The following is a 27,626-nucleotide window of genomic DNA, read 5'->3' as shown; positions in this document are numbered from 1 at the left end:
TGTTTCTGCAATTGTATTAGGCGAGGATAGAAGAGTTTCTATTTAATCATAAAGGTTAAGGTTAACTTGCCTACATCTCAGTGCTAGTGTTAAGTTAAACAAGAGATTACAAATGAAGGGACTTATACTTCATAGTCTCTAAATTAGATATATGAAGGTTACCTACTTAAACCAAAGATTGTAAAACTCAATCTATGAAAATATTATCGATAACCTTAACGACCTGTTTGGTTAGTGGTACTAAATGGTAGTAATGGTAATGGTTTCTAATGTAAATTTCTGAAGGCATTCTCATGTCAACATCCATGGTAATGCTACTTTATTCCAAAACACCTATTTTCTTCCTAAAATTTCATTACCATCCATTATCCCAAGACAAGTTTGCAAAATAATGTACCTTGATGAGTAACAATTGAGCCAGAACTAACGCGGAAAAGGAACTATTTTTAGGAGCTATATAGCTGTTATAACGGGGGTATTGTGAAGTTTAAACTCAGAGTTAAGTTGCTCCATATGAGAAAGAAAGGAGGATGGCTAGTCTTACCTCACATATGTTTGAACCCTAGAGAGTTCTATGACATGCCTTCAATATTTCCGAGTTCAATGCTAGCTATTGTTTAACTGATTTGCGTCCTATGACCTACTCTTCCGTTTCAAAATATAAGGCATTCAATCATTGGTTTCTTAAAGCGGGAAAGTTCAAGTAGTTAAGAGAGACTTATGTATAACATGTTACTTTCTCAAGAATTCCTTCTAACTCGATTTTAACACATCAATCGTTGGTTTGAGGTTTTCTATGTAGTATACATAGTATATGTTGCAAGAACATATGATCTTAGCTTACAAAACTTCCCACCTTACGGCACAATGTCATTCATTTCTCTATCACTCTCTCGCTTCTCCAAGGAGATACACTTGTACCTTCTAGCACAAAAAACATAGAACCCTAAATTTACTGTAGTCAAAGCAGCCGAGAGGAAGAAGAATCGGTCCAAGTGCCCGTCATTCAAGTTTGGAGGGACCCACCCCGGCTTGCCATTCTTTGAGGTGAAATGCATTACCACGGACAAGATAAAACTGCATAAGTAGCTTCCCATAGCTGAAGAAGACATCGATAATCCAAGTCCGATACTCTTTATACCATCGGGTGTTTGAGAGGAGAAAAACTCCCATTGAGCTACATACACAAAAGCCTCGGCTATTCCTACAAGAACGTATTGAGGAGTTTGCCAAAAGATGCTCAATGGACTTATATCCTCCCCACTCAATATAGCATATTTCCTCCTTTGCTGCTCCAATAACCCTGCTACTATTATTGCAATCACTGCAATTGATAGTCCTATACCGATCCTTTGTAGCTCGCTTGGAGGCTTTGGCTTCCTCTTTGTGAGCTTGACATAAAGAGGGACTATGAGTTTGTCGTAGAAGATGATGAAGGTGGATGTGCTGATTATGTCGAAGGCAGTCATACTTGCTGGGGGGAAGTGGAAGGCTCCTATAGCAGTGTTCATTGTAGCCCCTTGCTCAATGAAGAGAGACATCATTTGGATGAAAACAACTGAGGATAGTATAGTACATAACCATATTGGTAGCAATCTTAAGATGCATTTTACTTCTTCCACTTGAGTGACTGTGCATAGCCGCCAAGGGTTCGTTGGAGATGTCTTTTCTAGCGTGAAAGACGTGTCTTCTGACGTGATAATTGCTGCTCTATCGAGAAATCTGCCGACGACATAAAGTATGCAAGTTAGTGTAAGACCAAAAAGAAATAGAGGGTAACTAGACTTAGTCAAGTATTGATCAATAATAAAGGAGACGGGATTGGTATTTGAATAGTCTTTTCTTGCTCTATTATATATGAACGATCGTAGAGTGAGCAGATGATTTTGTCGAAGCGAGTTACTTACTTGAACCCATTTGAGTGGAGTAATTTTCTAGCACAATTGATCTCATGGCTATCCTTCCCTTGATTTTCATAAAGCCCTTCACCATGTTGGGGAACCTCAAGGCTCATTTTCCGAAACGAAGCCACAATTACTTGAAAGAATCTAGATATAGGGTTCCCACTAGGCTTAAAATGCCTATACCTCATAGTCCCACAAAATAGCAAAATCAAAGCAGCAATTCCACAAGCAGTAGATATCCAAAATCCAAGCACCCAAGCTCCCATAGTCTCAATATAAACCAATATTGTCTCTCCTATTAAGGAACCCATGTTTAAGGCCACATAGAAGTAACTGAAAAACGACGTCTTTGATTGGCTTTCTTCAGGATCTTCTTCATCAAATTGATCAGCTCCAAATGTAGCTAGTGCAGGTTCAGCTGCCCCATTACCTAGGGCTACTAAGTATATTGATACGAAGAATATGGAAGTCTCAAATTTCGAGTGAGGATCACATTGCTGATCTAGTGTTCCGCAACCAACGGGTTTTAATAGAAAATGTTGGGTTGTCAAAGAGCTAGCAATCAAACCCTGCATAGATTAAGAAGCTGAAATTAGTTTCAGGATTAATTGGAATACTTTGCAATTCAGTTTCATCTTTTTTCTTTGTGCTTTTGTTGTTAGAATACTTTGCATATTGTTGCTCTAGGTAAGAATAATATCATAAATAACACTTCTTATATGAAAAACGTGAATTCCTGGACTATTCCTCTAAACTCACCTTGGTCCATAATTGAAAATGCTAATTGAGATCTCCTCTCTTGCTTTATGTATTATAATGTGTGTCACTCATTTCATTTCTATTAGTTCATGTTAACTCATCAGGCAATTAGCTACATGCATGAAAATGTAATCGCGTGTGTGAATGCGCGTATGTGCATAGACTGATATAGGCATCACATTGTAGCATTATATATAGGTTCAAAACTCCACAATATTATTGCTAACTTTTTGATAATTGCTTGCATTAGTATTGCATTTGCTAAGAGTGGATTAATGAAATGATAGTGATAGCTTTATAAGCATGCATGGTAAGAAAAGAGTAAAGACTAAAGAGTACTGTGGGACAGTATACTCACAATGGTTAGGACAGCTTGGAAAATTAAGCAAGTGAGATATCTGCCCAAATATGAATCACTCAGAAAGGCTCCTAACAAGGAGAAAAGATACACAGCTCCCATCCACATGCTGAAGGTGTTAGCCGCCTCGGCGTTCGTCTGTCTTAATACTGATTTTGAGAACAACACCAAATTCACTTCCACTCCCACAAAAGCAAGTGTTGCTAAAACTTCATTACCTACATTTAAAAGAGTGTTCATTTTGTTAGAACAAAAAAAACTATGTATCTGGTAAGGAAAGATATATATGAATTACAATTTTCTTCTTAATTAACATGGTTTTATCTAATCCCAAAATAACTTAACACCAATACTAGAAACACTTTGATAATTGATATAGCTTGTTAACTTTGAGCTTAATATAACCGAAATTTTTATTGGATGATCATGTGTTAATGTTGTTGTTACTAACTAGGAGTACATCTTACTTAGATATATGATTATAGTTTATAAATTTTGCTATTAACATAATAATAGAAATGCAGTTGGTCTTGTAAGAGACCGCTTAATTTTAACATAAAATTAGGCACAGGCACGATCCAAGTCTAATATTAAGAAGAGAACATGCCACCTTTTTTAATATCTCTATTATATAAGCCAAGGGAGGAGGTGTGGTGTCCTCTTTTGAAGTGACTAAAATACCCTCTAATAATTTAAGTTTTTCTTTTTATAAAAAATTGAAAAATGAGAATCAATGAAACTTGCCATATGAGTAGGTCAAAAATGGAATATGCAATACCATTAATAACCTGACAAACTAGATTGACACAATCAATTCACGAAATCAATTGGAATCTTCAACCAAAAAAATTTAGCAACATATCATGATTACAAAGTTCAAACAATATGGTTTATTAACATCTATTGTTAAAAAACTATACTAAAGTCGCTGAAAAGAAACATTATTAAATCATCTACCAAATTTTACAGTGATGGTATTGAACAGTTAAAAATCATTCACCTTTAATTTAAAAAGATAATAACATCACAAAAGAACCTCAATAATTTACATCACTATCAAAATAATTTTAGATAAAAAAACATGTCCATTTATATATAACTACATAAGATCTCGCGTGCATATGCAACTAGTAGTAACTAGTTTAATCTATTGAGGGTCCAGGTTAATCTATTTCTTGATCAATTTAATCTAGTCAGTTTTAACATTCTTTAACCATTCAGTGACTAGTTTAATCCATTTAGTGATTAGTTTAATCCGTTTGATAAGACTACCGAGTTTTTGTTTTAAAATTATCTAGTTGTAGTTCGATAATCAAGAAAAAAAAGGAGAAGAGAATGGATGACTAGGATACTATTGGGTTAGAGTGAAATGGAATGGACTTGTTAGAAAAATCACTTATGGATTCGTCTAATTGTATGTTAAAATTAGTCCGTCTATTCTAATAATTTGTATAGAAATTAGAAAATGGCATGGTTATATTGATAAAGTTTTATTTCAAACTAAAAAACTAATTTCCATGAGAGATATAATATTTATTTGGGTGTGTTTATAGCTATTTCCCCAAATTTCAAAGTAAAAGATTTTACAAGATGATTTTCTTGCAAGATACAGTGTATGATGTTCTTAGACTTAGTGATTATAATGTCTTAAGATTAAAGTACATATTAAACATGACATGTTTCTAAACCAACCTTAAATTAATTATTAATGTGTCAAGCATAAACCTCTTTATGAAGTCCCAAAATAACTTTGTCATTATTTTCTTGACCAAAATTTTATCTTTTAGTGTTATACTATTAACTATATCAACTTCTATCTTTACTCGTGACAAAGGTAGGACTCTCGCATGATATTTAAAAAATTAAAAGTACAACATTTAGCCCATCAACAAAGGAAAGTTGATCAATTTCAATTATGAATTAATTGAATACAAAGTGATAATGTCCCCATTCACTAAACAACATGATAATAAGATTGTGGACAAAAGTATTACACCATATTATTGATACATGTTAACGCATGTTGAACTTATGATGATTTATTGACATCAAAATAAGGTTACATAGGGTCCAGAAAGACCAGCCATAAAGGATTTACATAATAATAAGTCTTGGGATTCACATATTTTAAATTATTGTTTAATCGATATGCTTTCCATCCGTAATTTTTTGATTCATTGTACAAGGAGTCCATCAATCATACACCCGGTTGTACCATGTATATGGTTACAGATGGCCAACGGTGCGGGCCAATCCAGCCCAGCCCGCCTCTTGGGCTGTGTGGGCTAAGCCCGTAAAATGCCCTATCCAGTCCAGCTCGAACCGTGAAATCGGTGGGTGGATCGTGGGCCAAATTTTTTGAGCCCAACCAATGAAATCCCGCTACTAAAACCGCCCAGTCCGGTCCATGAAAGTGGCCCAACCCAGCCCATGAACCGGACCAGCCCAGCCCATGAGTCGAAAGTGGTCGTGTGGGCTAAGCCCGCAAAAAGCCACGTCCAACCCAGCCCATGATATCGTCAAATCGATCAAACCGTCAACAAGCTACTAAGAGAAAAGCTAAATAATTAAGGTTTGACCAAAAACTTATGATCGGATCGACTGATATATAGAAAAACTTGTTTTTTATTTATAAATAAGACCCTTTATATAGTTAGGTCTTTTCTATTATTTTCTTAGACCTTACTAATTTCATGTTGACAAAAATGTGATATTTTTTCGCACATAATACTATATATGATTGTTAATATCGGTCGAAGAAGTAATATTTTTTTTTTAGGGAGTAATATAAGAGTGGAAGAAAGATTCTAAAGCTTAGAGAATTGCAAAGAATAAATTTTCTTTTTGTTGTTGATTATGGTGGACCAAATTAATGATAGTCTCTTGTACTTATTGGATCATGGATTCGTTTTTTCTTTCGGTGAGAAGTTAAGTCCATAAAATTCATGATTTTGTGTGCGAAAGGCAACAAGTAAATAGGATTAGGCACCAATATGCAAGAGGATATACATATGAGTAATTTTTCCTATATACTTTGACCAAAACAGGTGAAGTTCTGTTACTGGCTTCTTTTTCTTCAAAGGTTGAAATTGTTAATTACTTTGTGTTTTCAGTTGACCACAAAGTAGTACTAATTACTATCACTATTCCAAAACAAGGAATGTTTCAATTTTTGAGATCAAATTAGTGTGTAGCTCGGACGACATTTCGAGTTTTTACTTTTAATAATACTTTAATATATTTAAATTTATATTTATTTCACCATAGTTTGTAATATATATTTATGTTTCAAGTCATATATATTTATGTGGAGTAATGAGCATATCTAATAGTTGGTTAAAACTTAAGATGCTAAGATGTCTAGTTTACAATTTATTGATCACATGTTCAAATCTTATTACACAAAGTTTTGTAGTACAGATTCTTTGACAATACATGTTTCTAGTGAATAGGGGGTTACATGTGACAACATATACTTTATTCGAAATGCCTTTTAATAAGTTTGAGTCCGATGAAGATATCATATCAAGTTTTTTTTACCTAGGAGTAACATCTAGCACTAAAATGCATTATAAACTAGCAAAAGGAGAGGAGAGCAAATTATCAAAGTATAGGAGGCAATTACCTAGCAGTAACATCCCCGATTTCCACCCACCGGTTCTTCCTTTAATTGCAGGTCTTCCATGTCGATCAAGTGATCCATCTTTTGTGTAGGAAATCCAAGTTTCTGCACTACTACTGCTACCGCTACTACTACTGCTATTGCCACCCTATAATCAATTGAGAACATACTTGTTAACGGTTGTGTATAAGAAGTTAAAGTAGACATAGTAAACATTTGATAACACTGAATAATCTATATATATTTTAAATTTCGAGATTAAGGCTATTTTAAAATAATATGTACGTAATGCTTATGTTTAACCCTTAAGATACAATTCCACTAACCGAGAGAAAAGCAAAATAAATGGACCTAGTAAACTAATGGCTAGCAAATCATGTATTAGTAACCGTATTACTATTGTCTATGTATAATCATGTATTAAATTTAATGGCTAAATTATTAAGGTTGATTAACTGTATTTAATGATAGATATGTCACAAATGTATTTTACGAAATATCAACTTTTGATACTCATTACTAATGGTAAAAATTGCATGTTTTAAGACGTAAATAGAAAAAGTTATTATTAATTAATTAAAAAACCCCGGAAATTTATAAGATATTAAAAAATTAAAAAAATGTTTGAATTCGCCTCATTTATTAAATAAATTATACAAAGTATACATAATCAGCCAAACCTAAAGCCGAACTCACTTTAAAAAAAAAAATAAAGCCGAGCTTGAACTCAAGTCGAGTTATCGAGGGAGAGTGCTAGTCATTACCCTTTAATACTATTAGTCTATTACTATCCAAGGCCAAAGGATAAATGACACGCCTCATTTCACTCCAAGAAACCAAACATTATAATTCAGAAGATTCATCATAAAAGAACATCAAACAACTCTTTTCAAAGACATTTTATTGGAAAAGTGGTAGGTAGATTTGAAATCCCAGGTTTGTTATAATTGAGTAGTACTACAACATCTCTTCAATCTTTTTCTTCAATGATCACCAAGTATCACTCCTTGCGGCTTCTATCACACTTTTCCAAGACCAAATCATAAAGATCAAATCCCCAAAGTCCCCTTTTTCAACTTCGTTTTTGGGTCACCTCCAACAAAAAGAAAAAGAAATAAAATAGAAATTCCCTTCATAAGAGTCTTCTAATAGATCCCAACTTCTGAATTGTTTATTTTTTTATTATGAAAAATAATTGGTCTGAAGACCAACTCTAACTAGGCTACTAGCCAGCAAGGCACACCAGTTCAGAGGTTAGGTCAAGGCTAAACAGTCCATAATTAAATGCCCAACATATTGTTAGGATGAGGATTCGAACCCTGAGCAATGCCATGAAATTCGAAGTGGCACTCCACTAAGCTACCACCTCTCCCTCAATCTGAATTGTTTATAATTCTCTCGATTTTCTTTTCCTTCATCTTCGATTTCAAGATGATGACACCTAATCTTGTAAAAAACACATAATCCCAAAACGAGCTCCTATTTTCCCCTCTCATACATTCTCAACTGTTGATCTAACAAAAAGACCATCGATTTCACTAGGAAAATGAAGAGGATCGCAACTCACTCCCTCTAATATACCTTTCTTTAAACCTTTGTTATATCCTATGCTCTAGTTAAACAAATATCTACTTGTACTTGCACTTTCTAGGAACTTGTAATTCCTACGCAATTGGATGTCAACCAAACAAGGGCTAAAAGTACATACACTCTCCAAACTTTTTTGGTACCACCAAAACCTAGGTAAATTGCCCAACAATTTTCACTTTCTTTTGGTAAGGAAAAATCATTATGTCTACCTCATTTTATCATTTACACAAGTTTGTCACGGGAAATATTTCAGGAATTTCATTGGTATTTTTATTCAAAAAGTAAGCAAATTGTTAGGGATGTCTGATGTTATCATGTTATACAAAATATATATATATATATATATATATATATATATATATATATATATTATTTTATATATATATATATAATTTAGTACTTTTTATGTCAACAAAAGAAAAACAATATCAGTATAAATTATGCCTTCTTTTAAGATATAAAGCAATCTCTTATTTACTATATAGTAAATATCGAAAATCAAATATTTTTTGCCTCATTATATATTAGATAAAACTATTTTAGATTCTTGGTACATATAATGGTGATTTTTTTATATAAATAATAAGAACATAAAATGGAACTTCTTAATTAGCAGAAAGTGAGGCTATAGGACTATATGACTAACATGATATACACGTTGTTCCTAACTAATTCTTGTGACCTCATTATATGTGTAGTGTGAACATGTACGTGAATTATCTAGATTAGAGCTAAGATTGGAGGGAAAATGATCATTTTATCAATTGCCATAATTAGTTTCCTCTTCTCATAACTTCAATTTGTTTTTTCGTAATCATCCATAAGAATGCTTTAAGATGATCAAAGTCGTTGTCTTGAGATTATCACTAATTATTTCTTTCCTTTAAAAAAAATAACTTCGATCTATTTTGTACATGTAAATTGTCTATTTTAATTAAGCAAACTTTTAATGAATACAAAAGAAAAATAGCCTAACGAGTAAATAAATAAATAAATTTGAGTATATGTTGTATTAAGAAAAACACCTAATGCTAGATATAAGTAATGTATTTTTTTTATAAATAAAATTAATTACTATATAATTCTTGACAATACAATGTGTCGGTTGTTACAATTAATGCTCTATGTTTCCTTTTCTAGCTTATACCCCTTATAAAAGGTTATATAACAATTTTCTATATAAGAATTAAAAAGTGTCTTTCTTAGTGACTTTTTCAATTAATTTTCCTCTTGACCTTTATCGCTATATTTTTTATCCATATAAGCTACGAAGGCAGTACAAAATACAAAGAATGAGAGGGCCGGGGGAGTCAAATATCTGACCTATAGTTTACAACACCTCAATCTTAATCATTAGGCCAAGACATCCTTGGTTGACCTTTATCGCTATATAATTAAAATGAATGTCGTTTTGATGATAACATTTTACACAATAATTTATTATATACTCCAACAAAATAACATTAATTGTAGAAATAATGACATGAATCTCATATTATATTTTCATTTATTTCATATTATTTAAGTTCTTTTTAAAAAAATACCGTAGGTTGTGAATTGTTATATCATGATTTACGGTGTAACAGTTATACCAACAAAATTTGTGAATTAAAATCTACTCTACGTATAGCTTTTTCATTAAACTCTACGTATAACTTCGGTATGATAATTAGTGTCTCTTCTATTAAAAATATATTCCTTTTTTTTTTAATAGGGAAGGAGCTACCAATAATATTATTAAAAATAACATATTTTTATTGATATATATATGATCAACTGAGACTATTTTTCTGCTCATTTTGAGAACTCCAAACGAACTATTTTTTTCTAGATGATTTACTCGTGTTGGTGAAGAAAAAAATAATTTCGTACCATGCTCATGATATACCCAAATGTACGACGAATGTTTAATTATTACAACTCAACCTTGTCAAGAAATAATTTTCATAATAAATTGTAAAAATACTCGAATTTTCTATTTTTTCTCTTTCAATAATCAATAATTTTATATCATCATCTAAACCTGATAATTCCTTACCATTTTACTTAATTTAAATGCATAAACACAAATATATCAAGCAATTTTAGCCCAAAAATCAAAGCAAAAAAAGACTTTTTTAAGAAATAATAATAATAATAATAATAATAATAATAATAATAATAATAATAATAATAATAATAATAATAATAATAAATATTACCTCGGATCCGTTACAAACTAAAGAAGATTGAGTAAGAGCTTTTGTCTCCATGTTTGAAAGAAATCCTCTCTTTGTTTCTGTAAGCTTTTTCTTAGTGATAAAATAGAGCACATAAACAAAAAAAAAAGGAAGAAAAAACTAACTCTGTTTTATAATTTTCCTCTTTGATTGTGTTTTTGTTTTAATGGTGTAAAAAATCCATGAATTTAGAAAGTTTGAGAAAGAAGATTGTAAGAGAGTAAAAAGTTGACAAAGGTATATGAAACAGATGGCAAGAAGAAACAAATGGATTGCTGCATGCCAGAGAAAGAGAAAGAGAAAGAGAGAGATTAGGAACGAAGGAAGAGAGTCAAAGGAGGAAGTGTTTTGTTGCCCCATGCAGAGGAGCTCTTGTTTTTATAACCATAAAGTCACTGACATTTTTGTTTAAGCCTCATAAAGTCATATACTACAAACTTTTTTAAATTAGAAAATATGTTATATAAGAGATGTAATAAACAACAAAGAATTGAAAAAAATCGACATAAGAGTTTAACGTGGTTTATTAACAATGTGTTAGTTATTAATGATGTTTTGGTCTAGTAACCAAGGATGTCGATCTTAGCCTAGTGATTAAGATTGAGGTGATGTGAACGATAGGTCACAGGTTCGATTCCCCCTCTCCTTCTTTGTACTTTGTATTGCCTTCGTGGCTCATATGAATCAAATAAAATGTTTTGGTCTAGTAGTTAAGATTGAGGTGCTGTGAACGAGGTTACAGGTTCGAATCCCCTCTCTCCTTTTTTTTTTGTACTTTATACTGCCTTGGACCCTTGGTGACTCATATGGATATAAAAAAAATGTGTTAGTTGTGTCCAAAGAGTAGAGAGAACATATTTTAATCAAGTTTAGGAAAGAGAATATAGAGGCTTAAATTAATTATAAAATTTATATAATATCCTAAACAAATGGGTCTAAACTCGTAACTGAAATTGAAACAAACTCGATATATTAATTAATCCTAGGACCAGATAATTAATTCAAGCTATACTTCAACCAAATGAGAAAAAAGAGTTTCTGAGAGATATTTTGGTATTAGTGGAAGTGGCGGACACAAGATTTTACTTTTGAAGCATTAGCATAGTTTTTGACTAAATGCATTTTGTATTGTCTTATTCTACCTCCGTTCTTTTTTAGTTGCAACGTTTGACAAATTGCACTATTCATGTTCTCTTATTTTATCACATTTATTGATTTATATGTTAAACAAAATATAGTCATGTGAGGTCTTGTTTGATTCGTTTCGATGTAAGCTTTCATAATATCAAATTTTTATAATTTTTACTTACATACAATTAGAGATATAACGATTTGAAATTGTACATTGGCAAGCGTGAAAGTCAAAACGTTGCAACTAAATAAAAACAGAGGTAGTATAGATCAAGACTCAACACTATATTCTTTTGTAAAATTAAGAGTATAATTCATATTTTTAATAACAAATAGTTTAATTTATATTGTTTTGCACATAGCAATAAAAGTATGTATTAATCAATTTATCCACTCCACTCTCAATTTTTTGAATTGCAACTATTATACAAATTACTTTATATAATAGTGTTTTAGGCTTTTAGCTTATTGTATAAGAGGCTATTGTACATTAAGATGTTTAGCATATCCTTATTGCTTGGGCATCCCCTATGATGAAAATTATTAGGTGGTTAGTTAATGTCAGTTTAATATTTAGAACTGGTTAAGCTATAATTTTACCTTATGTTACCTTAAGTTATTGGACTTTTTTTAAGGGCAACCTTAAGTTATTAAGCCTAATCAATCTTGATTAGTCCAAAATTCAAATTAGCCTGAATTTTATTAAAGGTGAAGAAATTGCACCTATAGTAGTCCTAAGTGATGAAGAGTTTTGTATTTACGATTAAGGCTATGTTCAGTTCACCTTATTTTTGCTTATTTCAGATCTAATCAGATCAGATCAGATCAAATCAGATCAGATCAGAAAAAATAAGTTCAGATCAGATCAGATCAGAAAAAATAAGTTCAGATCAGATCAGATCAGACAGATCAGATAGATCAGAAGATCAGATCAGATCAGATCAGTTCAGATCATATCATGCTTATATTTAAAAACTTATTATTATTAAATATCTTTCACTACATATTAATAAAAATTATAATAATTGAATATTAATAAAGTACTCATTGAGACGAATCAAACAAGACCCCACATGACTATATTTTTTCTTATATATTAGAAAAATCTAAAAGATTATCTCTAATTGTGAATGTGTCAAGATTCTAAGTGACAAAGATAAAAAAATACAAAGGGGGTATTATTATTTACTAGTAATTTGTTCAAAAGAATTATTATGTTGTTGTTGTTGTACTTATTAATTATTAATATTGGTAATTATTATTAATCTTGTTGTTACCATTATAAATGTCATTGTTATTATATATTAAGTTATTTTGTTGTTATTAAATAATAGAAAATTAAAAGCCACATGTTAAGAACATAAGATTGACGCAAAAATAAGAAATATATAAAATATGATATCTCAAATTCATGACAACGAAACTACTAATTTCGGATTACATTTCAAAATAAGCTAAGTGTGACATACAAATTATAAATTTAGATTCGGTATACCTCTTCTTACCGAATTCCAAATCTCTCTAGCTATTTGAAGTTGCACGATATTTATTTATTTTTTGCTCAAGTCATAGTTGTTTGTATATCTTGTTCTATTTTATATGGAAAAAAAAAGATTCAGTTTGCCGACTTCTCAAGTGTGAAACTTTTTTTAAAGGAAAGTGTGAAACATTGTATAAGTGCTCTTATAAAATAATGACTTGAGTTATATAATTATTTTTAGTAATAATAATAATTATGATTATAATTATTATTGTTGTTCTTATAATAATGATAATAAATAATTATTATTAATAATAAAAGTTGTATAAAAGTTGTAATAGAAATAAAATGATAATAATAGTAACACTATAAAGAAGATCTTATAATGTATTGCATAATAATGATTTACAAAGTAATAATATAATAGTAATAATATATTTTAATTTATAAAAGATAAGATCTTGTTGAAAAAATAAGTTCAGATCAGATCAGATCAGATCAGAAAAAATAAGTTCAGATCAGATCAGATCAGAAAAAATAAGTTCAGATCAGATCAGATCAGATCAGATAAGTTCAGATCAGAAAATTTCAGGTGAACTGAACATAGCCTAAGGCACCACTACATTTGTTCGTGTAAAAAAGAAAAGAAATATATCCTTCATTAATTTGTTTATTGCTCTTTTAGATGATATTTTGTTTATTTATCGTCTATAAAACTATAATATTATACAACCATGTATCATAGTGATCGAGGATATGACATGATTTAATGAAAAGATAATGTATAATAATTCAGCCATTTTAATACTTTTTTCACTTCATTTAATTGACACTAGCCTTTTGTGCACGCGATGCGTGCGAGGATACATCCCAATGAATCATGATGGGTTGGTTTGGGTTATTTTTATCTTGAGCAATAAAACTTGTGCACTGCATGTCTGATTTAATTTAGGAGGATTTTTTTTAAAAAAAAAAATCTTGCTTGTTAACCAGGAACAGTTGGTCCATATACTTATTTGCCACTTAAATCGGTGAAGAGTAATTTTTCTCCTTTTCTAAATGTTCACACTTTGAGTTCAATTATATTTGAAATGAAATTTAAAATTTTCATACACAATCTGATTTTGCATGAAATGGTCATTTTAATTTTTCTCCTTTTCTAAATTTTAACACTTTGAGTTTCAATTATAATTGAAATGAAGTTTTAAGTTTTTCATACACAATATGATTTCGCATGAAATGGACATTTTTAATCTTTCTCTTTTTCTAAATTTTAACACTCTGAGTTCAATTATATGTGAAATGAAAATTTAAAATTTTCATACATAATCTGATTTCGCATGAAATGGTTTTCGAAAATTAATGTAAATTTTTTTTTTCTAAAAAGTTGTTCGCAAAAAGGTTTGATATTGTTTTGTTTTTCAAAATTTATTTCTGAACATGGATATTTTGCAAAAGTTTTGGGCAAAAATTTTATATTGGAAGTTTTAAAAAAAAGAACTAAATGTGTCATAAATGAATCAAATTTCATACACATCTTGTTTTCTGATTTTATATGAAAATGAATCAAATTTAAGTTTAATTATATAAAAGCCCTCTTCAACTAATTGCTATTATCTCCATTTTTTCAACTACATAACAGTCGACTAATGTGAAATAACTTTGAAGATTAAAAGAATTATGTACCTGTTTGAAAGTTCGCAAATCGCCGATGGACGAATGTGTGATATCACTGTCAAAATCTTATGTTTTTCTCAGATTTGTGTTTATAGGTAATTTTTATGAGTATGTAATTGTGAATGGTTATTGAGAACAATGATTTGTAAGTGAATTTTGTGAATGTTTTTGTATGTATTGACGTCCTAGTATATTAGTTTTGCTTGTAAGTTAATTTTTAGTTTTTGTAAAGTTTCCTGATCATTTGAGTGATTTGCGTGATTTTTACAACGTGATTTTCTCAATTCTATGAGTGATTTGTAAAGTTTCCTCATATAAGTGATTTCTGAGTGATTGTTGAAAATTAATTTTGGATGGCTTTGTTTGACCCCCATGTTGGTATTGAGAATCCTTTTGTAATTTAGAAAGGGAAGGGGGGCAAAATAGTCAGTTCAAAAGAGGATACCGTGGCTCCCCCTTCCCTTATGTAATAGAGATATGCAAGAAATATAATCACAAATCATTACTTTATTAGAAAATGGTTGGTGAAATTTATTTGAACATCTTAGAGTAGTACCACGTAATTTCCAAACAGGGTGATATCAAATTATTTAGAGAAGAATATATAATGGAGCCTACCATGATTCTAGGCCAAATCCTTACTTAAAAAGCCTATATATATATGCATGACAAGATATATACACTTCTATGAAGTATAGATCCGAATGATAACATATGACCATACCGATGCATTAACACAAGTTAGTCGATGGAATTAATTAAGAATCAAAACATATTTTTAAAAGTTTGTGGTTGCAATTTGAAGAAGCTTATTTTTCAACTAAAAACCTTTTTTTGTTCTAATATAAATTAGACATGGAACAAGTGAGCTGGTGTGTCACTCCAAATTCTAGGATATTGTCCAGGGTTCGAATCTTCATCTCACCAATATGCTGGACATTTAATTTTGTGCTATTTAGTCTTGTATTACTCAGTCTCTGAGTTGGTGTGTCCGTGTGTCCTATGGGCTTGTAGCCTAGTAGGGGTTGGTTTTCGGACCAATTATCTTTCTTATTAAAAAAAAGAGAACGTATTGTGTCGGACTCGTCCGACCATAATCTTGGTCGGACGACTTTCAGGTGGTTCCAATTTTTTTTCAGGTAGTCTTCATTTTTTTTCAGGTGGTTCCAATTTTTTTTCAGGTAGTCTTCATTTTGTTTTCAGTTAGTCTTCTTTGTTTTTCAGTGGGTTTTTGTGCTTCACTTAGACTTACTTGGGTTTCAGTTGGTCTTTATTCTTTTTCAGGTAGTCTACATTTTTCTTCAGGTAGTCTTCATTTTGTTTCAGTTAGTCCATTATTTCTTTCAGTTGGCCCATTATTTCTTTCAGTTGGTCCAACTGAAAGAAAAGAAAGTCTAACTGAAAGAAAAGAAAGTCTAACTGAAAGAAAAGAAAGTCTAACTGAAAGAAAAGAATGTCCAACTGAAAGAAAACAAAGTCCAACTGAAAGAAAAGAAAGTCCAACTGAAAGAAAAGAAAGTCCAACTGAAAGAAAACAAAGTCCAACTGAAAGAAAACAAAGTCAAACTGAAAAGAAAATAAAACACTAACCTTTGATTAAAACTCACTATCCCATTTTTTGAGTTCTTCATTAGTAGAACTGTTAGCAGTAGAAGAAGACTTTGCAGCAGTAGATTCAACGTGTTTCTTACAATACTCAATCACCTTCGAGAGGATCTTTGCAGTGACATTAGGGAGAGGAATCGCGGTGTCGGCGCAATCATCTTCGATCATCAGTTTGATGGTTTCACATTCAAGAGCAACGGATTCTTCGACTTCGAACTCTCTCCATCGGAGGATTTCAATGTGATCATCCTCACTGTGTGGCAGCCATTGAAGGAGAAGAAGAAATCGAGAGGGTCTTGTAGTGGTAATGGCAACAATAGTACAGAGTGGGGAGAAGAAGAAGAGAAGAGAGAAAGTGGTGCGTACAGAGTTTGAGTTGGAGTTTGAGTTTTGGGCTCAGCCCGTCTGACAGTAAGTATTGGTCAGACGGTTTGACCCAATACTTTCACATAAAAAAATGGAATAGTGAAATAATATATAATCATGACTTATTGTAGACCACTAAACAAATGACATAAAATTAATGAGTGAATTATCAAATTTGCCAAATTTCCTACATGCTAATTTGGTGTGGGTCATGATCCCTTGTTAATTAGATTTATGTAATCTAGAACTCAAAACCATGGTAATAATAATGTACGGTTGGACTCAATTTCATGGTCCTTTTTAGTGCCATACTTGTATACAAGTAGGCCACATTAAAGCAAGCATGTAGGATGTGGGAAACTTTTTACCCTACAACATCAGTACAACATGTTAATCATGTCTCATGATCATCTGATCAATTCTAGAAACCTACTATCGACCAATTCTATCCAATTTTAGTTGGGATTTCTCTTAGCCATTACTTTCCATTTTATTCTTTTTGCTTATGTTTGTTTTTCGGTTTGTCTTTTGGAATAAGACTAGTACTATCATTATAATCAGATCGCGTCGAAAAATGTGATTTTAGGATAAGGAGGGAGACTCCAGTCTCACGTTTTGATGCTATTTATGATACATGCCAATCACTCTATATAAGCTATTATAAAAAAACAAAATTTGCAATCATTCTATAAATAAGTACACAAATTTATATTGGGTAACTTAATTTAAGATGACATTTGCTCTATAAAAGCTATTATGAAATTTTACGAGAGATGATCAATAAAGTTTTCTTAGAGGCATAAATATAAAGTTTCCCCTATTTCAAGCACAAAGTAGATGTTATACACGTCAATACACCGGACATGGTGCTGACATCGTGTAACATCATCATTTTGTCTTCAACGAGATGTGGCAAAATCGAGGGCAGGATTTTCCCAAATTCAAAACTCTGGGATTTTAAAACAATGAGCAATTACCTCTCACCTACATTTTTTCTCTCTACATCTACTATCGTATTTCAAGGGACTAAAGACCCAATAAAAGTTAGTAAACAATCATCTTACATCATCAACAAAACCTTCTAATATCTATCTAAAACACATATATGTTACACTAATCAAGCTAGAGATTTAATAATGTAAAACAGATGCACCAAATTTATTATTTACAATCTTAGGCAACAAAAATGTCCTTTTTTTTTTGGGTTGCCTATCTGATTCATCGAAGCTTATGCTTCGACTACATCCAGATCTAATCCAAGTCACACTTGATTTTGGTGGGTGAATCTTCTAATGAGAATTCTAATATAAAGTAGGATTTGAACTCCAAACTCTTCTTAAAACCGTTTACAAAAATGATAATAAGACCCTATTCTTTTGGACTGCGAAAAATCGAACTGAAGTCGCAGATTATTTTTCGGTTTTTTCACCAAGTACCCCTAAGTTTTCAAAAAATTCACCTGGTATCCTCCATTTTTTCAAAATTCACCAGGTACCCTTAAGTTTCAAACTAATACACGGGGTACCCTTAAATGCCCTTAATGACTAACGGCGTTAACCGCCATTAGTCATTAACCCTAATATTCTGTTTTAAACCCTATTAACCCCCTAATGCTAACCCTAATCATAACCCTTAGCCTAACCCTAATCCTAAACCCTAACCACCCCTCCCCCACACTCCCACCACCCCTGCAGCCTCCCCCACCCCCGCAAGCCCTCCTCCCCTACCTCGTCGATACCCCGTCCCCACCCCCACTATCCTCGATTCCCCCCATTTTTCTCGGCGGCGTAGACGAACCTATGGGCAGCGAAGATCGACGGGGTGGGGGAAATCTGGGCAGCGATGGGGTGGTGGAAATATGGGGAGCAATGAAAATCGACGAGGTGGGGGAAATCTGGGCAGCAACGGGGTGGGGGAAATCTGGAGAGCAACGAAGATCGAGGGGATGGGGGAAATCGACGGGGTGGGGGAAATCTGGGCAGCGACGAGGTGGGGGAAATATGGGGAGCAACGAAAATCGACGGCGGTGGTAGGGGAGGGGATGTGATGGTCCAGCGGCGGTGGAGGGGTAGGGGTGGGGGAGGGGTAGAGGAGGCTACAGGGATGGTGGGAGGGTGGGGCCTGGGGGAGGGGTGGGGGCTGGGTGGGGGGAGGCTGCATGGGTGGTGGGAGGGTGGGGGAGGGGTGGTTAGGGTTAGGGTTTAGGTTAGGGTTTAAGTTAGGGTTAGGCTAAGGGTTAGGATTAGGATTAGTATTAGGGGGTTAATTAAGGTTTAAAACAGAAAATTAGAGTTAATGACTAACGACGGTTAACGCCATTAGTCATTAAGGATATTTAAGGGTATCCTCTATATTAGTTTGAAACTTAAAAATACCTTGTGAATTTTGAAAACATGAAAGATACAGGTGAATTTTTTGAAAATTCGGGGTACTTGGTGAAAAAAACTCGCCTTTTAGCTACTTTCGCACCCTCACCAGTCACCACACCCTCCTCTCTCTTCGTCTGTCCATCCTCTTTATTGCATAGGAAAAAAATGGTGGGTGTGGCGGGAAGTCTTACTAACACAGTACTTCTACATCGCTTAAAACACCTCTTTCCCACCAAACTAACAACGTTTCCCACAATTCGACAACTTCGTCAACATAAGAAACTGCAATTTCATTTCATTTCCGCTAATTTTACTACTACCCACTTCAATTCTCACAAAACCCAGTTATCAAAAGTGGAAAATGGGGATAATTTGGTTGTTTTGGGCATTGAAACTAGCTGTGATGACACCGCTGTTGCTGTTGTAAGTCTTCATATTCTTGTTTTTTTATGTGTTCACTTTATTAAAAGTGGGTTTTATTTATTTTTGTGCTCTGATTATTTATATGTTTTTTTTTTTGGGGGATTTCAGGTGAGAGGCAATGGTGAAATTCTTAGTCAAGTTGTGTCATCTCAGGTATAAATGTTCTTTCAGTTTCACTGATGGTTTTGTTGGTTGATATGATGACTTTGTATATGTTCTTGTTGAGTGTATATACAGTATATATACACAATTATGATGAATTTTTGGATTTTTGCTAGTTTCCGTTTTATTATTGCTTTTGTTTTTGTATCATGTGGTTGCATCTCCACTTAGATTTTGTGTGACTCATGAATGTGTTTGATGAGTTGATGAACCACCACATTGATATATTTGGTTGAAGGGTTGTTGATCACGGGCACACGATAATACGGAACTGGAGCGCCTTGTTTTAGAATGTTGGCTAGTGGCTATAGAGAGTGAGTGAGAGCCTTTCTTAGAATGAAAATGGGGTCACTATATATAGTGAATACTGAATCCTATAGTGCACTAGGGGCTTCTAAACTTAGGAGTCATGGACTCATGGTCAATGATACAACTATTAATCAAATAATTATTCACATGGCAGATGAACATTTACGTTTGTGTAGAGAGTGGTGACTTTGTGAGACGTAATGGTTTCGTGTCTGGTTGCAATTTTTTCTAGCTGATTGGTCGAACAATAAAAATGTGTTTATGGTAAGACAAGATCACAAGATTGGTTTTATTTTGTTTGAAGGGTTTAGGTTTCAGGGTTTAGGGTTGGAGTATCTTTTCTTAACGACTTTTATGGTGGGGGTTGAGTTTCAAAGAGATATAAGGTGATTTTTAAAGAGAAATGAGGTGATTTTGACTGTATGCTATTTATCTTGAAAATTCGCAGTAGTTGTGGTAGAAATGAGTCAGCTGAGTACTTGATGATGTCATGTTCATGGATTTAAGACAAATCAGTTCCATCATTGTGTCTTTTTGAGAAATACTCTGTTAAGGTTATGCACATAGATAAGAGATTTGTTGCTTATTGGTCGATGTTTCAAATTGGCAAGTGGCAAGTAACATTGCATTGGTATTTAGATGGACAAGTATTAGTACATTGGTATTTCGAGTAACTGATAATAAGGATTGAAATATTTCGTCGTCCATTAAACTGTTTATCTTGTACTATATAGCTAAGTAGATATCTAAGAAGTAAGAATAGATGCTTTCTATTTTGAAAATACCGCTGCACATAGGTTTACTTCTTCTTTCGATAAGTGGATTTGTAGAACTACCTTTGGCTTGTCCTTGTCCTGCTTTTTGATATGCTGTTGATTTTGACACTGTTGAGGTGTGTTGATGCATTCTGGTATCCTGCTTCTTGGAGCAATAGTGCACAGGTTTCATGGTACAGGTCCCTCAATGGAGTATTAGAACCGTCTATTGTACTTTTCATATTCAGTTTATATGTATCACGGAGCTATAAGCATATTTTTGTTCTTGCCTAATTTTTTATATGTGCTGATCAAGGCAGATCTGCTTGCCCAGTATGGAGGTGTTGCCCCTAAAATGGCAGAAGAGGCTCATTCTAAAGCCATCAATCAGGTATAACTTCAGTCTGATTTGCTTAGTTGCTTCTGTTGATTATAAGTTACTTTTGCATTTCTATATGTGATGTGACCTGGTAACCTTCCAATATCAACCTGCAAAATGAGAATGATCTGTAGAATTGCTAAAAGAATCTGAAAACTTCTCCTGGCTACTTGAGTCTTTCTAGTACTCAGCAATCTAGCCAACCTTTTGATATGCCTTTATTAGAAGTTTCATGTGAGTCATTTTGGGTTTGCTCATGTTATTATATCATGTATGCCGTTAAGAGCTGTTTTGATGTTCTTGCAGCAATGTCCTAGATCCTTTTTCTGGTTACTGTTGGTAGCCTTTCTTCTACATTGTTATATGTATTACGAAGATTGAAGTTACTAACGGGAGTTACATCTGTCATAGCGTCTTCTGCATGTCCTTGAGTCCTTGTATACTAAAATGAAACTCTTAACAACATATATTGTGTCTCAGTAGAAAAATTTAGTTTTAAATTTATATGTACATGGAACTCTTGAGTTATCTCTTCCAATTGTGGTAAACCTTCATGTGGCTCTGACCGATCCGTTAGAGCATGCTTAAAGTTAGGACAGAGAGATACTTGTGTGGCAAAGGGTGGAAGATAAATTTATTGTCTTGTTTGGGGGGGGGGGGGGGGGGGAGGGGTAAAGCTGCTGAGATCTGACCTTCCCAAACCTTGCCACTGTAGAGATTTGTACTTGGCTGCTGAAGTTGAGGAAAGAGGATCCCTTGTTCACACACACACAATTCATATTGCCACCCAATTACATTACAAATGTGGTAGCCATCTTACCCGATACGAGTAACCATCACCTATCTGTTTTTGGTGGGCGTCAGGGTTGATTGACTCTATAAAACAGAAAGATATCTATGTCATGTTCCACTGCTTGAGGATTGAGTCATGAGAGTTATGGCGGAATTAGGGAAGTGCACACTATCGAGGTTTTTTTTTTTGGTTTACTTTATTAATACATAATCAGCAAAGCATATGAGGATTTCATCCGTGATGGGCCTCTTGTACACTTTAAATGTCTTCCTTTTTTGAAATATAAGATGGCTTAAGGAATATATTTACTTGCTCCTTTTGATGTTAGGATGTCTAATTTTTGCTGTTCTGTTGAACAATATAGGGTTGTGAACCATAGAAATTTCAAATTTGTAATGTTATAATTATGATATAGTTTTGGTTACCCACATTTGACCTCCCCACACCCTGGTCCTGAAAGGATTAATTTGTGTTGTTGTAGTTGTATGACATTTATTTGTTAATCAGGTGTCTTAAGTGTGTGTACTTGAATGCAATAGAAGCTGTCATATATAACCATCATACTCTTCTTTAACTTTCCTTTTTCCCCTTTTGTCGCAGGTAACACAATTAGCACTTGACAAAGCAAATTTAACGGCTAAAGATCTTTCTGCTGTTGCAGTAACCATTGGTCCTGGATTAAGTCTTTGTCTACGTGGTAATGTGTTTGGCTGACTGTTTGTGTTTGGTTTTATTTTGCTACATAATTGGAAATTGGCTGACAGGTTTTACAAATCTTAGGAGTGAGCATATAGTTCTTGTGTAAATATTAAGTGTAAATTGTCAGGGTGTGGTTGAGGTGATTGGTAACCAGAAATCAGATGCGATTTCTGTCTGGTTGAGGCCCTGTGTTTAGATTGAGGTTGAGTCATATTATAGTGGCTTTTAACAGATTTTAGGACTCTATTTTGGTAATTTTACATTACAATTCCTACTTGGCCCTAACGAACACAATTTGAAATACAAAGAGTGCTATGTGGACTTTCTGTTATATTATGTTGATTGATACTCCTTTCCTTTGGGTCTGAGTTCCGCTTTCGTTAGTTAGTAATAATGGAAATGCTCTTCAGTTGGATCTACCGTGAAGTCAGTGAATCAAGATTTGCACCACTGTAATACTCGCTGAGTCTCGTTGCATGTTGGTACCAGGAAAGAAAGATGTGTGTGTGCCTCTGTGGGGCTTCAGGTATTCATTAGTGTGTTTACCCAGCTGCAGAAGGGTCTTGACTCAGAATTATTTTGTTGTGTACTACAGTCAACAGAGTAGGTTAACATATTTCTCTCCATGGTGTCTGGTGTAGTTTTAGTTGTGCATATAGTAGTTTGGGTGGATGCCAACTGGGGAAGAAAGGGGTGTATACGGCTGTGATGATGGGCCTAAGCTGTAAGCATTTTGTTTTCTGCACTCGAGCGTTACATCTGAGTTTATCTGTGGGTTCCAAATCCTATATATGGGAGAAAACTCATGTAATCATGTCAGTAGGACTTGCCAAATTGTGGAGCTCAATAATTAATTGTTTGATATGGTTGTGTTTATGTGTCAGCTTTTCTGGCTTTTATATTATATGTGAAAAGACCATGAACAAGTGCCAACATTTTTCTTAAAATTTCAACTATGCATCCAATGATAATACTGCAAGGTAAGTCAGAAGGTTGAGGAGTATCAGATGTAGTAATGACTCGCTTGTAATCCTATCATGTAAATGGCTGGAAAATATAACTGGGAGGTAAAGAAGTCGATCTGGAGATTGAATGGGGTCACGTCTGTATGAATGAAGCACTAATAGCATTCCATTCTAAAACCCCTGTTTTCCCCTTTTTTACCTTTTCTTCGTTTGGGGAGGGCCGGGGGGGGGGGGGGGGGGAGGTCGCAGGTTATGTAGAATAAGAATAGAAATAACAGACAAGAGCCTCCTTCCTTTTTGGCGTTATGTTATTAGCTGTTTGTTTCAGGGCTTTTAGAGAGCAAGAAGAAGTCATCTTTTTTGAAGATTTTGACTTCTCATTGTTGTTATTTGTTATATGAATGTAGTTGGTGTCCGTAAAGCTCGAGAAATTGCTGGAAGCTTTCAGTTGCCTATAATTGGGGTGCATCACATGGAGGCTCATACTATAGTAGCGAGGTATGGTTGTTACCCTGCGCAGAATCAATTGCCTAATGCCTAACATTATATGATGAATTTTGATCAGTTTTTAGAACTTTCATAGTTTGTCGTTTTTTAGCTGAGTTTTGATTGTGAAGAACCTTGTTTCTTCTGCACCCCATTAAAGCTGCTGTATTCTGTCGCATTTCATAGTTTTCCTTCTTGTCCAGGTTGACTCATAGAAACCTGCAGTTTCCCTTCATGGCACTGCTTATTTCAGGTAATGATGTTTCTCAAAGTCATTCTTTTGCACTTTTTCTGTTGAACCAGGCTGAAATTGAGTCTCAAATTTTCTAATACTTCCGTGATCACTCAGGACTGAGTGATGATGCACTATATGGTGCTTTTCCATCTAATCATTGTTAGAGTCATAAACAAATTGGTTCTAGTGTCTTCTACTTTTACATATTTTTCTTTAAATTTGCCAACATTCAGATATTAAGGCTCTATGACTCTATGTTCCAACAATAGAGTTGAAAACATTGGAGAATAAGTTGAAGTCTGACATAAGATTGAGAATTATGTAATATTAAAGGATTCAATAACCTGTGCAATTAAGGTTACATTTAGCCATTTGTTATAATGATCTTGGTAATCTGTGAAAGATACTTTTCAAAGCTAATTACAGCGAGCTTTATCCGATCTAATTGCTTAAGAGATTCTTTTCAAAGCTAATTACAGCCAGCTTTATCCGATCTAATTGCTTAAGGAACTAAGCGGGTGTTTGGTATGGGGGTTATAAGAAAGGGAAAGGGAATTAAGACCCTTCTTTTATATATCCCTTTCTCCATTGTTCCCCCAGATGCGTTAATCCTGATCTCCCCCCTCCCCTTGGGATTTCAAAACCCCCAGACCACTCTACATCATGGCTTCCCTTAACAACCATCATTAACAAGACCAACACCATTCTCCCCCAACAGCCTCACACCACCACAGCCAACCATCCTGCTTAGAAACACAGCATACCAACCTCCCACCCACTCCATCCAACCACCTCTCAATCCGACACCTAGCAACCGCTTTATTATGTAGATCTTTCAAGTGTTACCCGTAATGCTATACTGAGTATCTCTTGGACTTCATCTTTCCTTCTAGGAGGATAATTCTTGCACGTGATCTGGGCCATTACATACAACTTGGAACAACCATAGATGATGCCATTGGTGAAGCATATGACAAAACAGCAAAGTGGCTTGGTTTAGATATGAGGAGGAGTGGTGGTCCTGCTATAGAGGAGCTTGCTCGAGAGGGTGATCCTGTGTCTATAAGATTCAAAGTGCGTGTCTTTTTTTCTTGAACGTTTCCCAAGTCACATTTATTGGCCTGCATACATATGGTTTTCCAAATATTGTTTTATTGGACTGTTTTATGACCAGTTCTTTTTCTGTCTTCTGTTAGACTCCAATGCAACACCACAAGGATTGCAACTTTTCCTTTGCTGGTCTGAAGACTCAAGTGAAGTTGGCAATTGCATCAAAAGACATGTAAGCATCTGCATCTGCTAGGAGCAAGGGTGGTCGTTACTTGTTTATATTAAGTTACCCTGTGTTAAGAAAAAGATAGGCATGTGTGCGTCCTTTTTTTTCTGGAGGGGGGGGGGGGGGGTGGGGTGGGGGTGGGGGAGGAAGCAAGACTGTACAAATTTACAAACCTCTGCATATATGGGTAATCAGGCCTATGCTCTAGGGCTTTCTGAAATAGGTAGCTGGGGTTGACACATTCATCTTATTATCTGAAAGACTGCAACTCTGCAAGGCTTGCTACTATAACTTCTTTCTTCTGCAAGTTGTATGAAAATCAGGTGGCCAAGCTGGATATCTGATACCGTATCAAAATTACTTCTTCTTACTCACTATTGCATCTAGTATTTGTTGATGCAATCTCCTTCATTTATTGCTTAATCTGCTTGTACTTTTGGCTAGATTGGTTTCTGGCTGTTGATTGTGAATTGGTGATGAAACTGTGTATTAGAGATTGGTCTAATAATGAACTTGATCTCCAGTTGTTCATGAGTCTGGACCTTGTGCAGCGATGCAGAAATTCCACTTTCTTCTGCAAGTAGCGAAGACAGAAGGTCTAGAGCTGATATTGCTGCTTCATTCCAGGTTACTACCATGTGTGAAACAATTTTTTCCGTCTTCTAATTCAGATTCACTCCCTCAGCGCAGGTGCTCTTTTATAGTATTTTTTCATTTACTGATGCATTTGCGGGGGAACTGTAATACAGCGAGTTGCAGTGTTACATTTAGAGGAAAGATGTGAACGAGCTATCGAATGGGCATTAAACATGGAGCCATCACTCAAATATTTTGTAAGCAGTCACTGATTTGTTTATGACATGCTACTCAACTAAACTGGGATGGAGAGAGTATGATTCTTATTAAAGGTATTCTGCAGGTTGTCTCAGGTGGCGTTGCGTCAAATCAATACGTGAGATCCAGACTTGATCAAGTTGCGAAGAGCAGAGGCGTGGAGCTTGTTTGTCCTCCACCCAGCCTTTGTACCGACAATGGTAGATCACTCTCATAGTGAATAAAAAAAATAAGTTAATGGATGGAAGAATGTTAGAACAGTTTTACTGCCTGGAGTACCTGTATTCTGTAAGATTAACTTATTTACTTCCAAAGGTGTTATGGTTGCTTGGACTGGCATTGAAAATTTTCGTGTGGGAAGATTTGATCCACCACCACCTGTCGATGAGCCAGAAGATACAGTGGTATGTAAACTTGTGCCCTTCCAAATTTGTGGCTTGCCTTATACCAAAGGTGCTCTTATCTAATAATTAAGCTGAACATATATAGACAACGATTCTTACTCAAGTGTTGCACTTTCGCGTGATCATACAGTATGATCTCCGACCTAGATGGCCACTGGGGGAGGAATATGCCGAGGGCAAAAGTGAAGCACGCTCAATGAGGAAAGCGAGGATGCATCCATCCCTCACATCTATCATCCAAGGCTCAGCTCAACATGTCTTGTAGCATCCACTTTCCACTGGGATCATATGGTGCAGTTTTTTCTCACAAATTACCCCTTCAGCTTTTTTTTCCTGGCTATTTTTATTGACTTGGATTGGTGTGTTTTTATTTAGATTGCAACGATGTTGAGCTATGGTTATCTAAAGGGGTCTTCTGGACGATTCAACCTTTAGGGTTTGGAACCGCATCTGGCACCTGTTGACCAGCTAATTTTGATTATCACAGTGTAACTTCAGGAAATGTTTTTTTTTGTTTTTTTTATATAAATCTTTATTACATTATATTATTGTACTTGGGGTATATATTGACATTTTTGCTTGTAATTGATATATTGTTTTCAAGGGAAATCAAAGTTTTGAAAATTTCATTTTAACTCTACAAGGCATCTTGAGGCCAATTTTTCAAGGCACAACCTGAGTTTTAACAGTCATTTCAGAGCTTGTAAATTGAGCAAATTAAGTAAATTGACATTTCAAGGAATTTGTTCAGAAGAAAAAGAAAAAGAAAGTGAAAGATGATCTTTCCCTATTGACTAATCCTGCCAATTTAAAAATGCAAATTGAT

The 27,626-nt window shown here is 34.2% G+C and overlaps 2 protein-coding genes across 2 annotated transcripts; one reads left to right on the top strand and one right to left on the bottom strand.

Moving 5' to 3' along the window:
* Positions 1 to 714: 714 nt before the first annotated feature.
* Positions 715 to 10,927, bottom strand: LOC104905384 (protein NRT1/ PTR FAMILY 7.3). Its single transcript, XM_010693914.4, has 5 exons — positions 10,435 to 10,927; positions 6,647 to 6,791; positions 3,022 to 3,239; positions 1,908 to 2,473; positions 715 to 1,722 (listed from the first exon to the last, which is right to left on the bottom strand). Exons 1-5 carry the CDS (start codon positions 10,483 to 10,485, stop codon positions 858 to 860), a joined length of 1,845 nt encoding a protein of 614 aa, XP_010692216.2. The 5' UTR covers positions 10,486 to 10,927; the 3' UTR covers positions 715 to 857.
* An 8,249-nt stretch (positions 10,928 to 19,176) lies between these two features.
* LOC104905385 (probable tRNA N6-adenosine threonylcarbamoyltransferase, mitochondrial) lies at positions 19,177 to 27,429 on the top strand. Its single transcript, XM_057394499.1, has 15 exons — positions 19,177 to 19,503; positions 19,612 to 19,656; positions 21,046 to 21,120; positions 22,502 to 22,598; positions 23,973 to 24,063; positions 24,255 to 24,304; positions 24,620 to 24,632; positions 25,183 to 25,360; positions 25,483 to 25,568; positions 26,114 to 26,189; positions 26,312 to 26,395; positions 26,482 to 26,596; positions 26,712 to 26,800; positions 26,931 to 27,091; positions 27,176 to 27,429. Exons 1-14 carry the CDS (start codon positions 19,246 to 19,248, stop codon positions 27,063 to 27,065), a joined length of 1,392 nt encoding a protein of 463 aa, XP_057250482.1. The 5' UTR covers positions 19,177 to 19,245; the 3' UTR covers positions 27,066 to 27,091; positions 27,176 to 27,429.
* The last annotated feature ends 197 nt before the right edge of the window (positions 27,430 to 27,626 follow it).

Source organism: Beta vulgaris, chromosome 1 (genome assembly GCF_026745355.1).
Source record: "Beta vulgaris subsp. vulgaris cultivar EL10 chromosome 1, EL10.2, whole genome shotgun sequence".
Taxonomy (NCBI): domain Eukaryota; kingdom Viridiplantae; phylum Streptophyta; class Magnoliopsida; order Caryophyllales; family Amaranthaceae; genus Beta; species Beta vulgaris.
This window is presented reverse-complemented; position numbering and strand designations above follow the sequence as displayed.

What these genes read in the sequence shown, in the direction of transcription:
- LOC104905385 (XM_057394499.1), top strand. Translation starts at nt 19,246, where the DNA reads ATGGTGGGTGTGGCGGGAAGTCTTACTAACACAGTACTTCTACATCGC. An exon ending in ATTCTAAAGCCATCAATCAG is followed by an intron (nt 21,121 to 22,501) that starts GTATAACTTCAG and finishes CTTTTGTCGCAG; the next exon opens with GTAACACAATTAGCACTTGA. An exon ending in GCTCATACTATAGTAGCGAG is followed by an intron (nt 24,064 to 24,254) that starts GTATGGTTGTTA and finishes CTTCTTGTCCAG; the next exon opens with GTTGACTCATAGAAACCTGC.
- LOC104905384 (XM_010693914.4), bottom strand. Translation starts at nt 10,485, where the DNA reads ATGGAGACAAAAGCTCTTACTCAATCTTCTTTAGTTTGTAACGGATCC. An exon ending in ATCGGGGATGTTACTGCTAG is followed by an intron (nt 3,240 to 6,646) that starts GTAATTGCCTCC and finishes TTTTAAATGTAG; the next exon opens with GTAATGAAGTTTTAGCAACA. An exon ending in CTCCACTCAAATGGGTTCAA is followed by an intron (nt 1,723 to 1,907) that starts GTAAGTAACTCG and finishes TGTCGTCGGCAG; the next exon opens with ATTTCTCGATAGAGCAGCAA.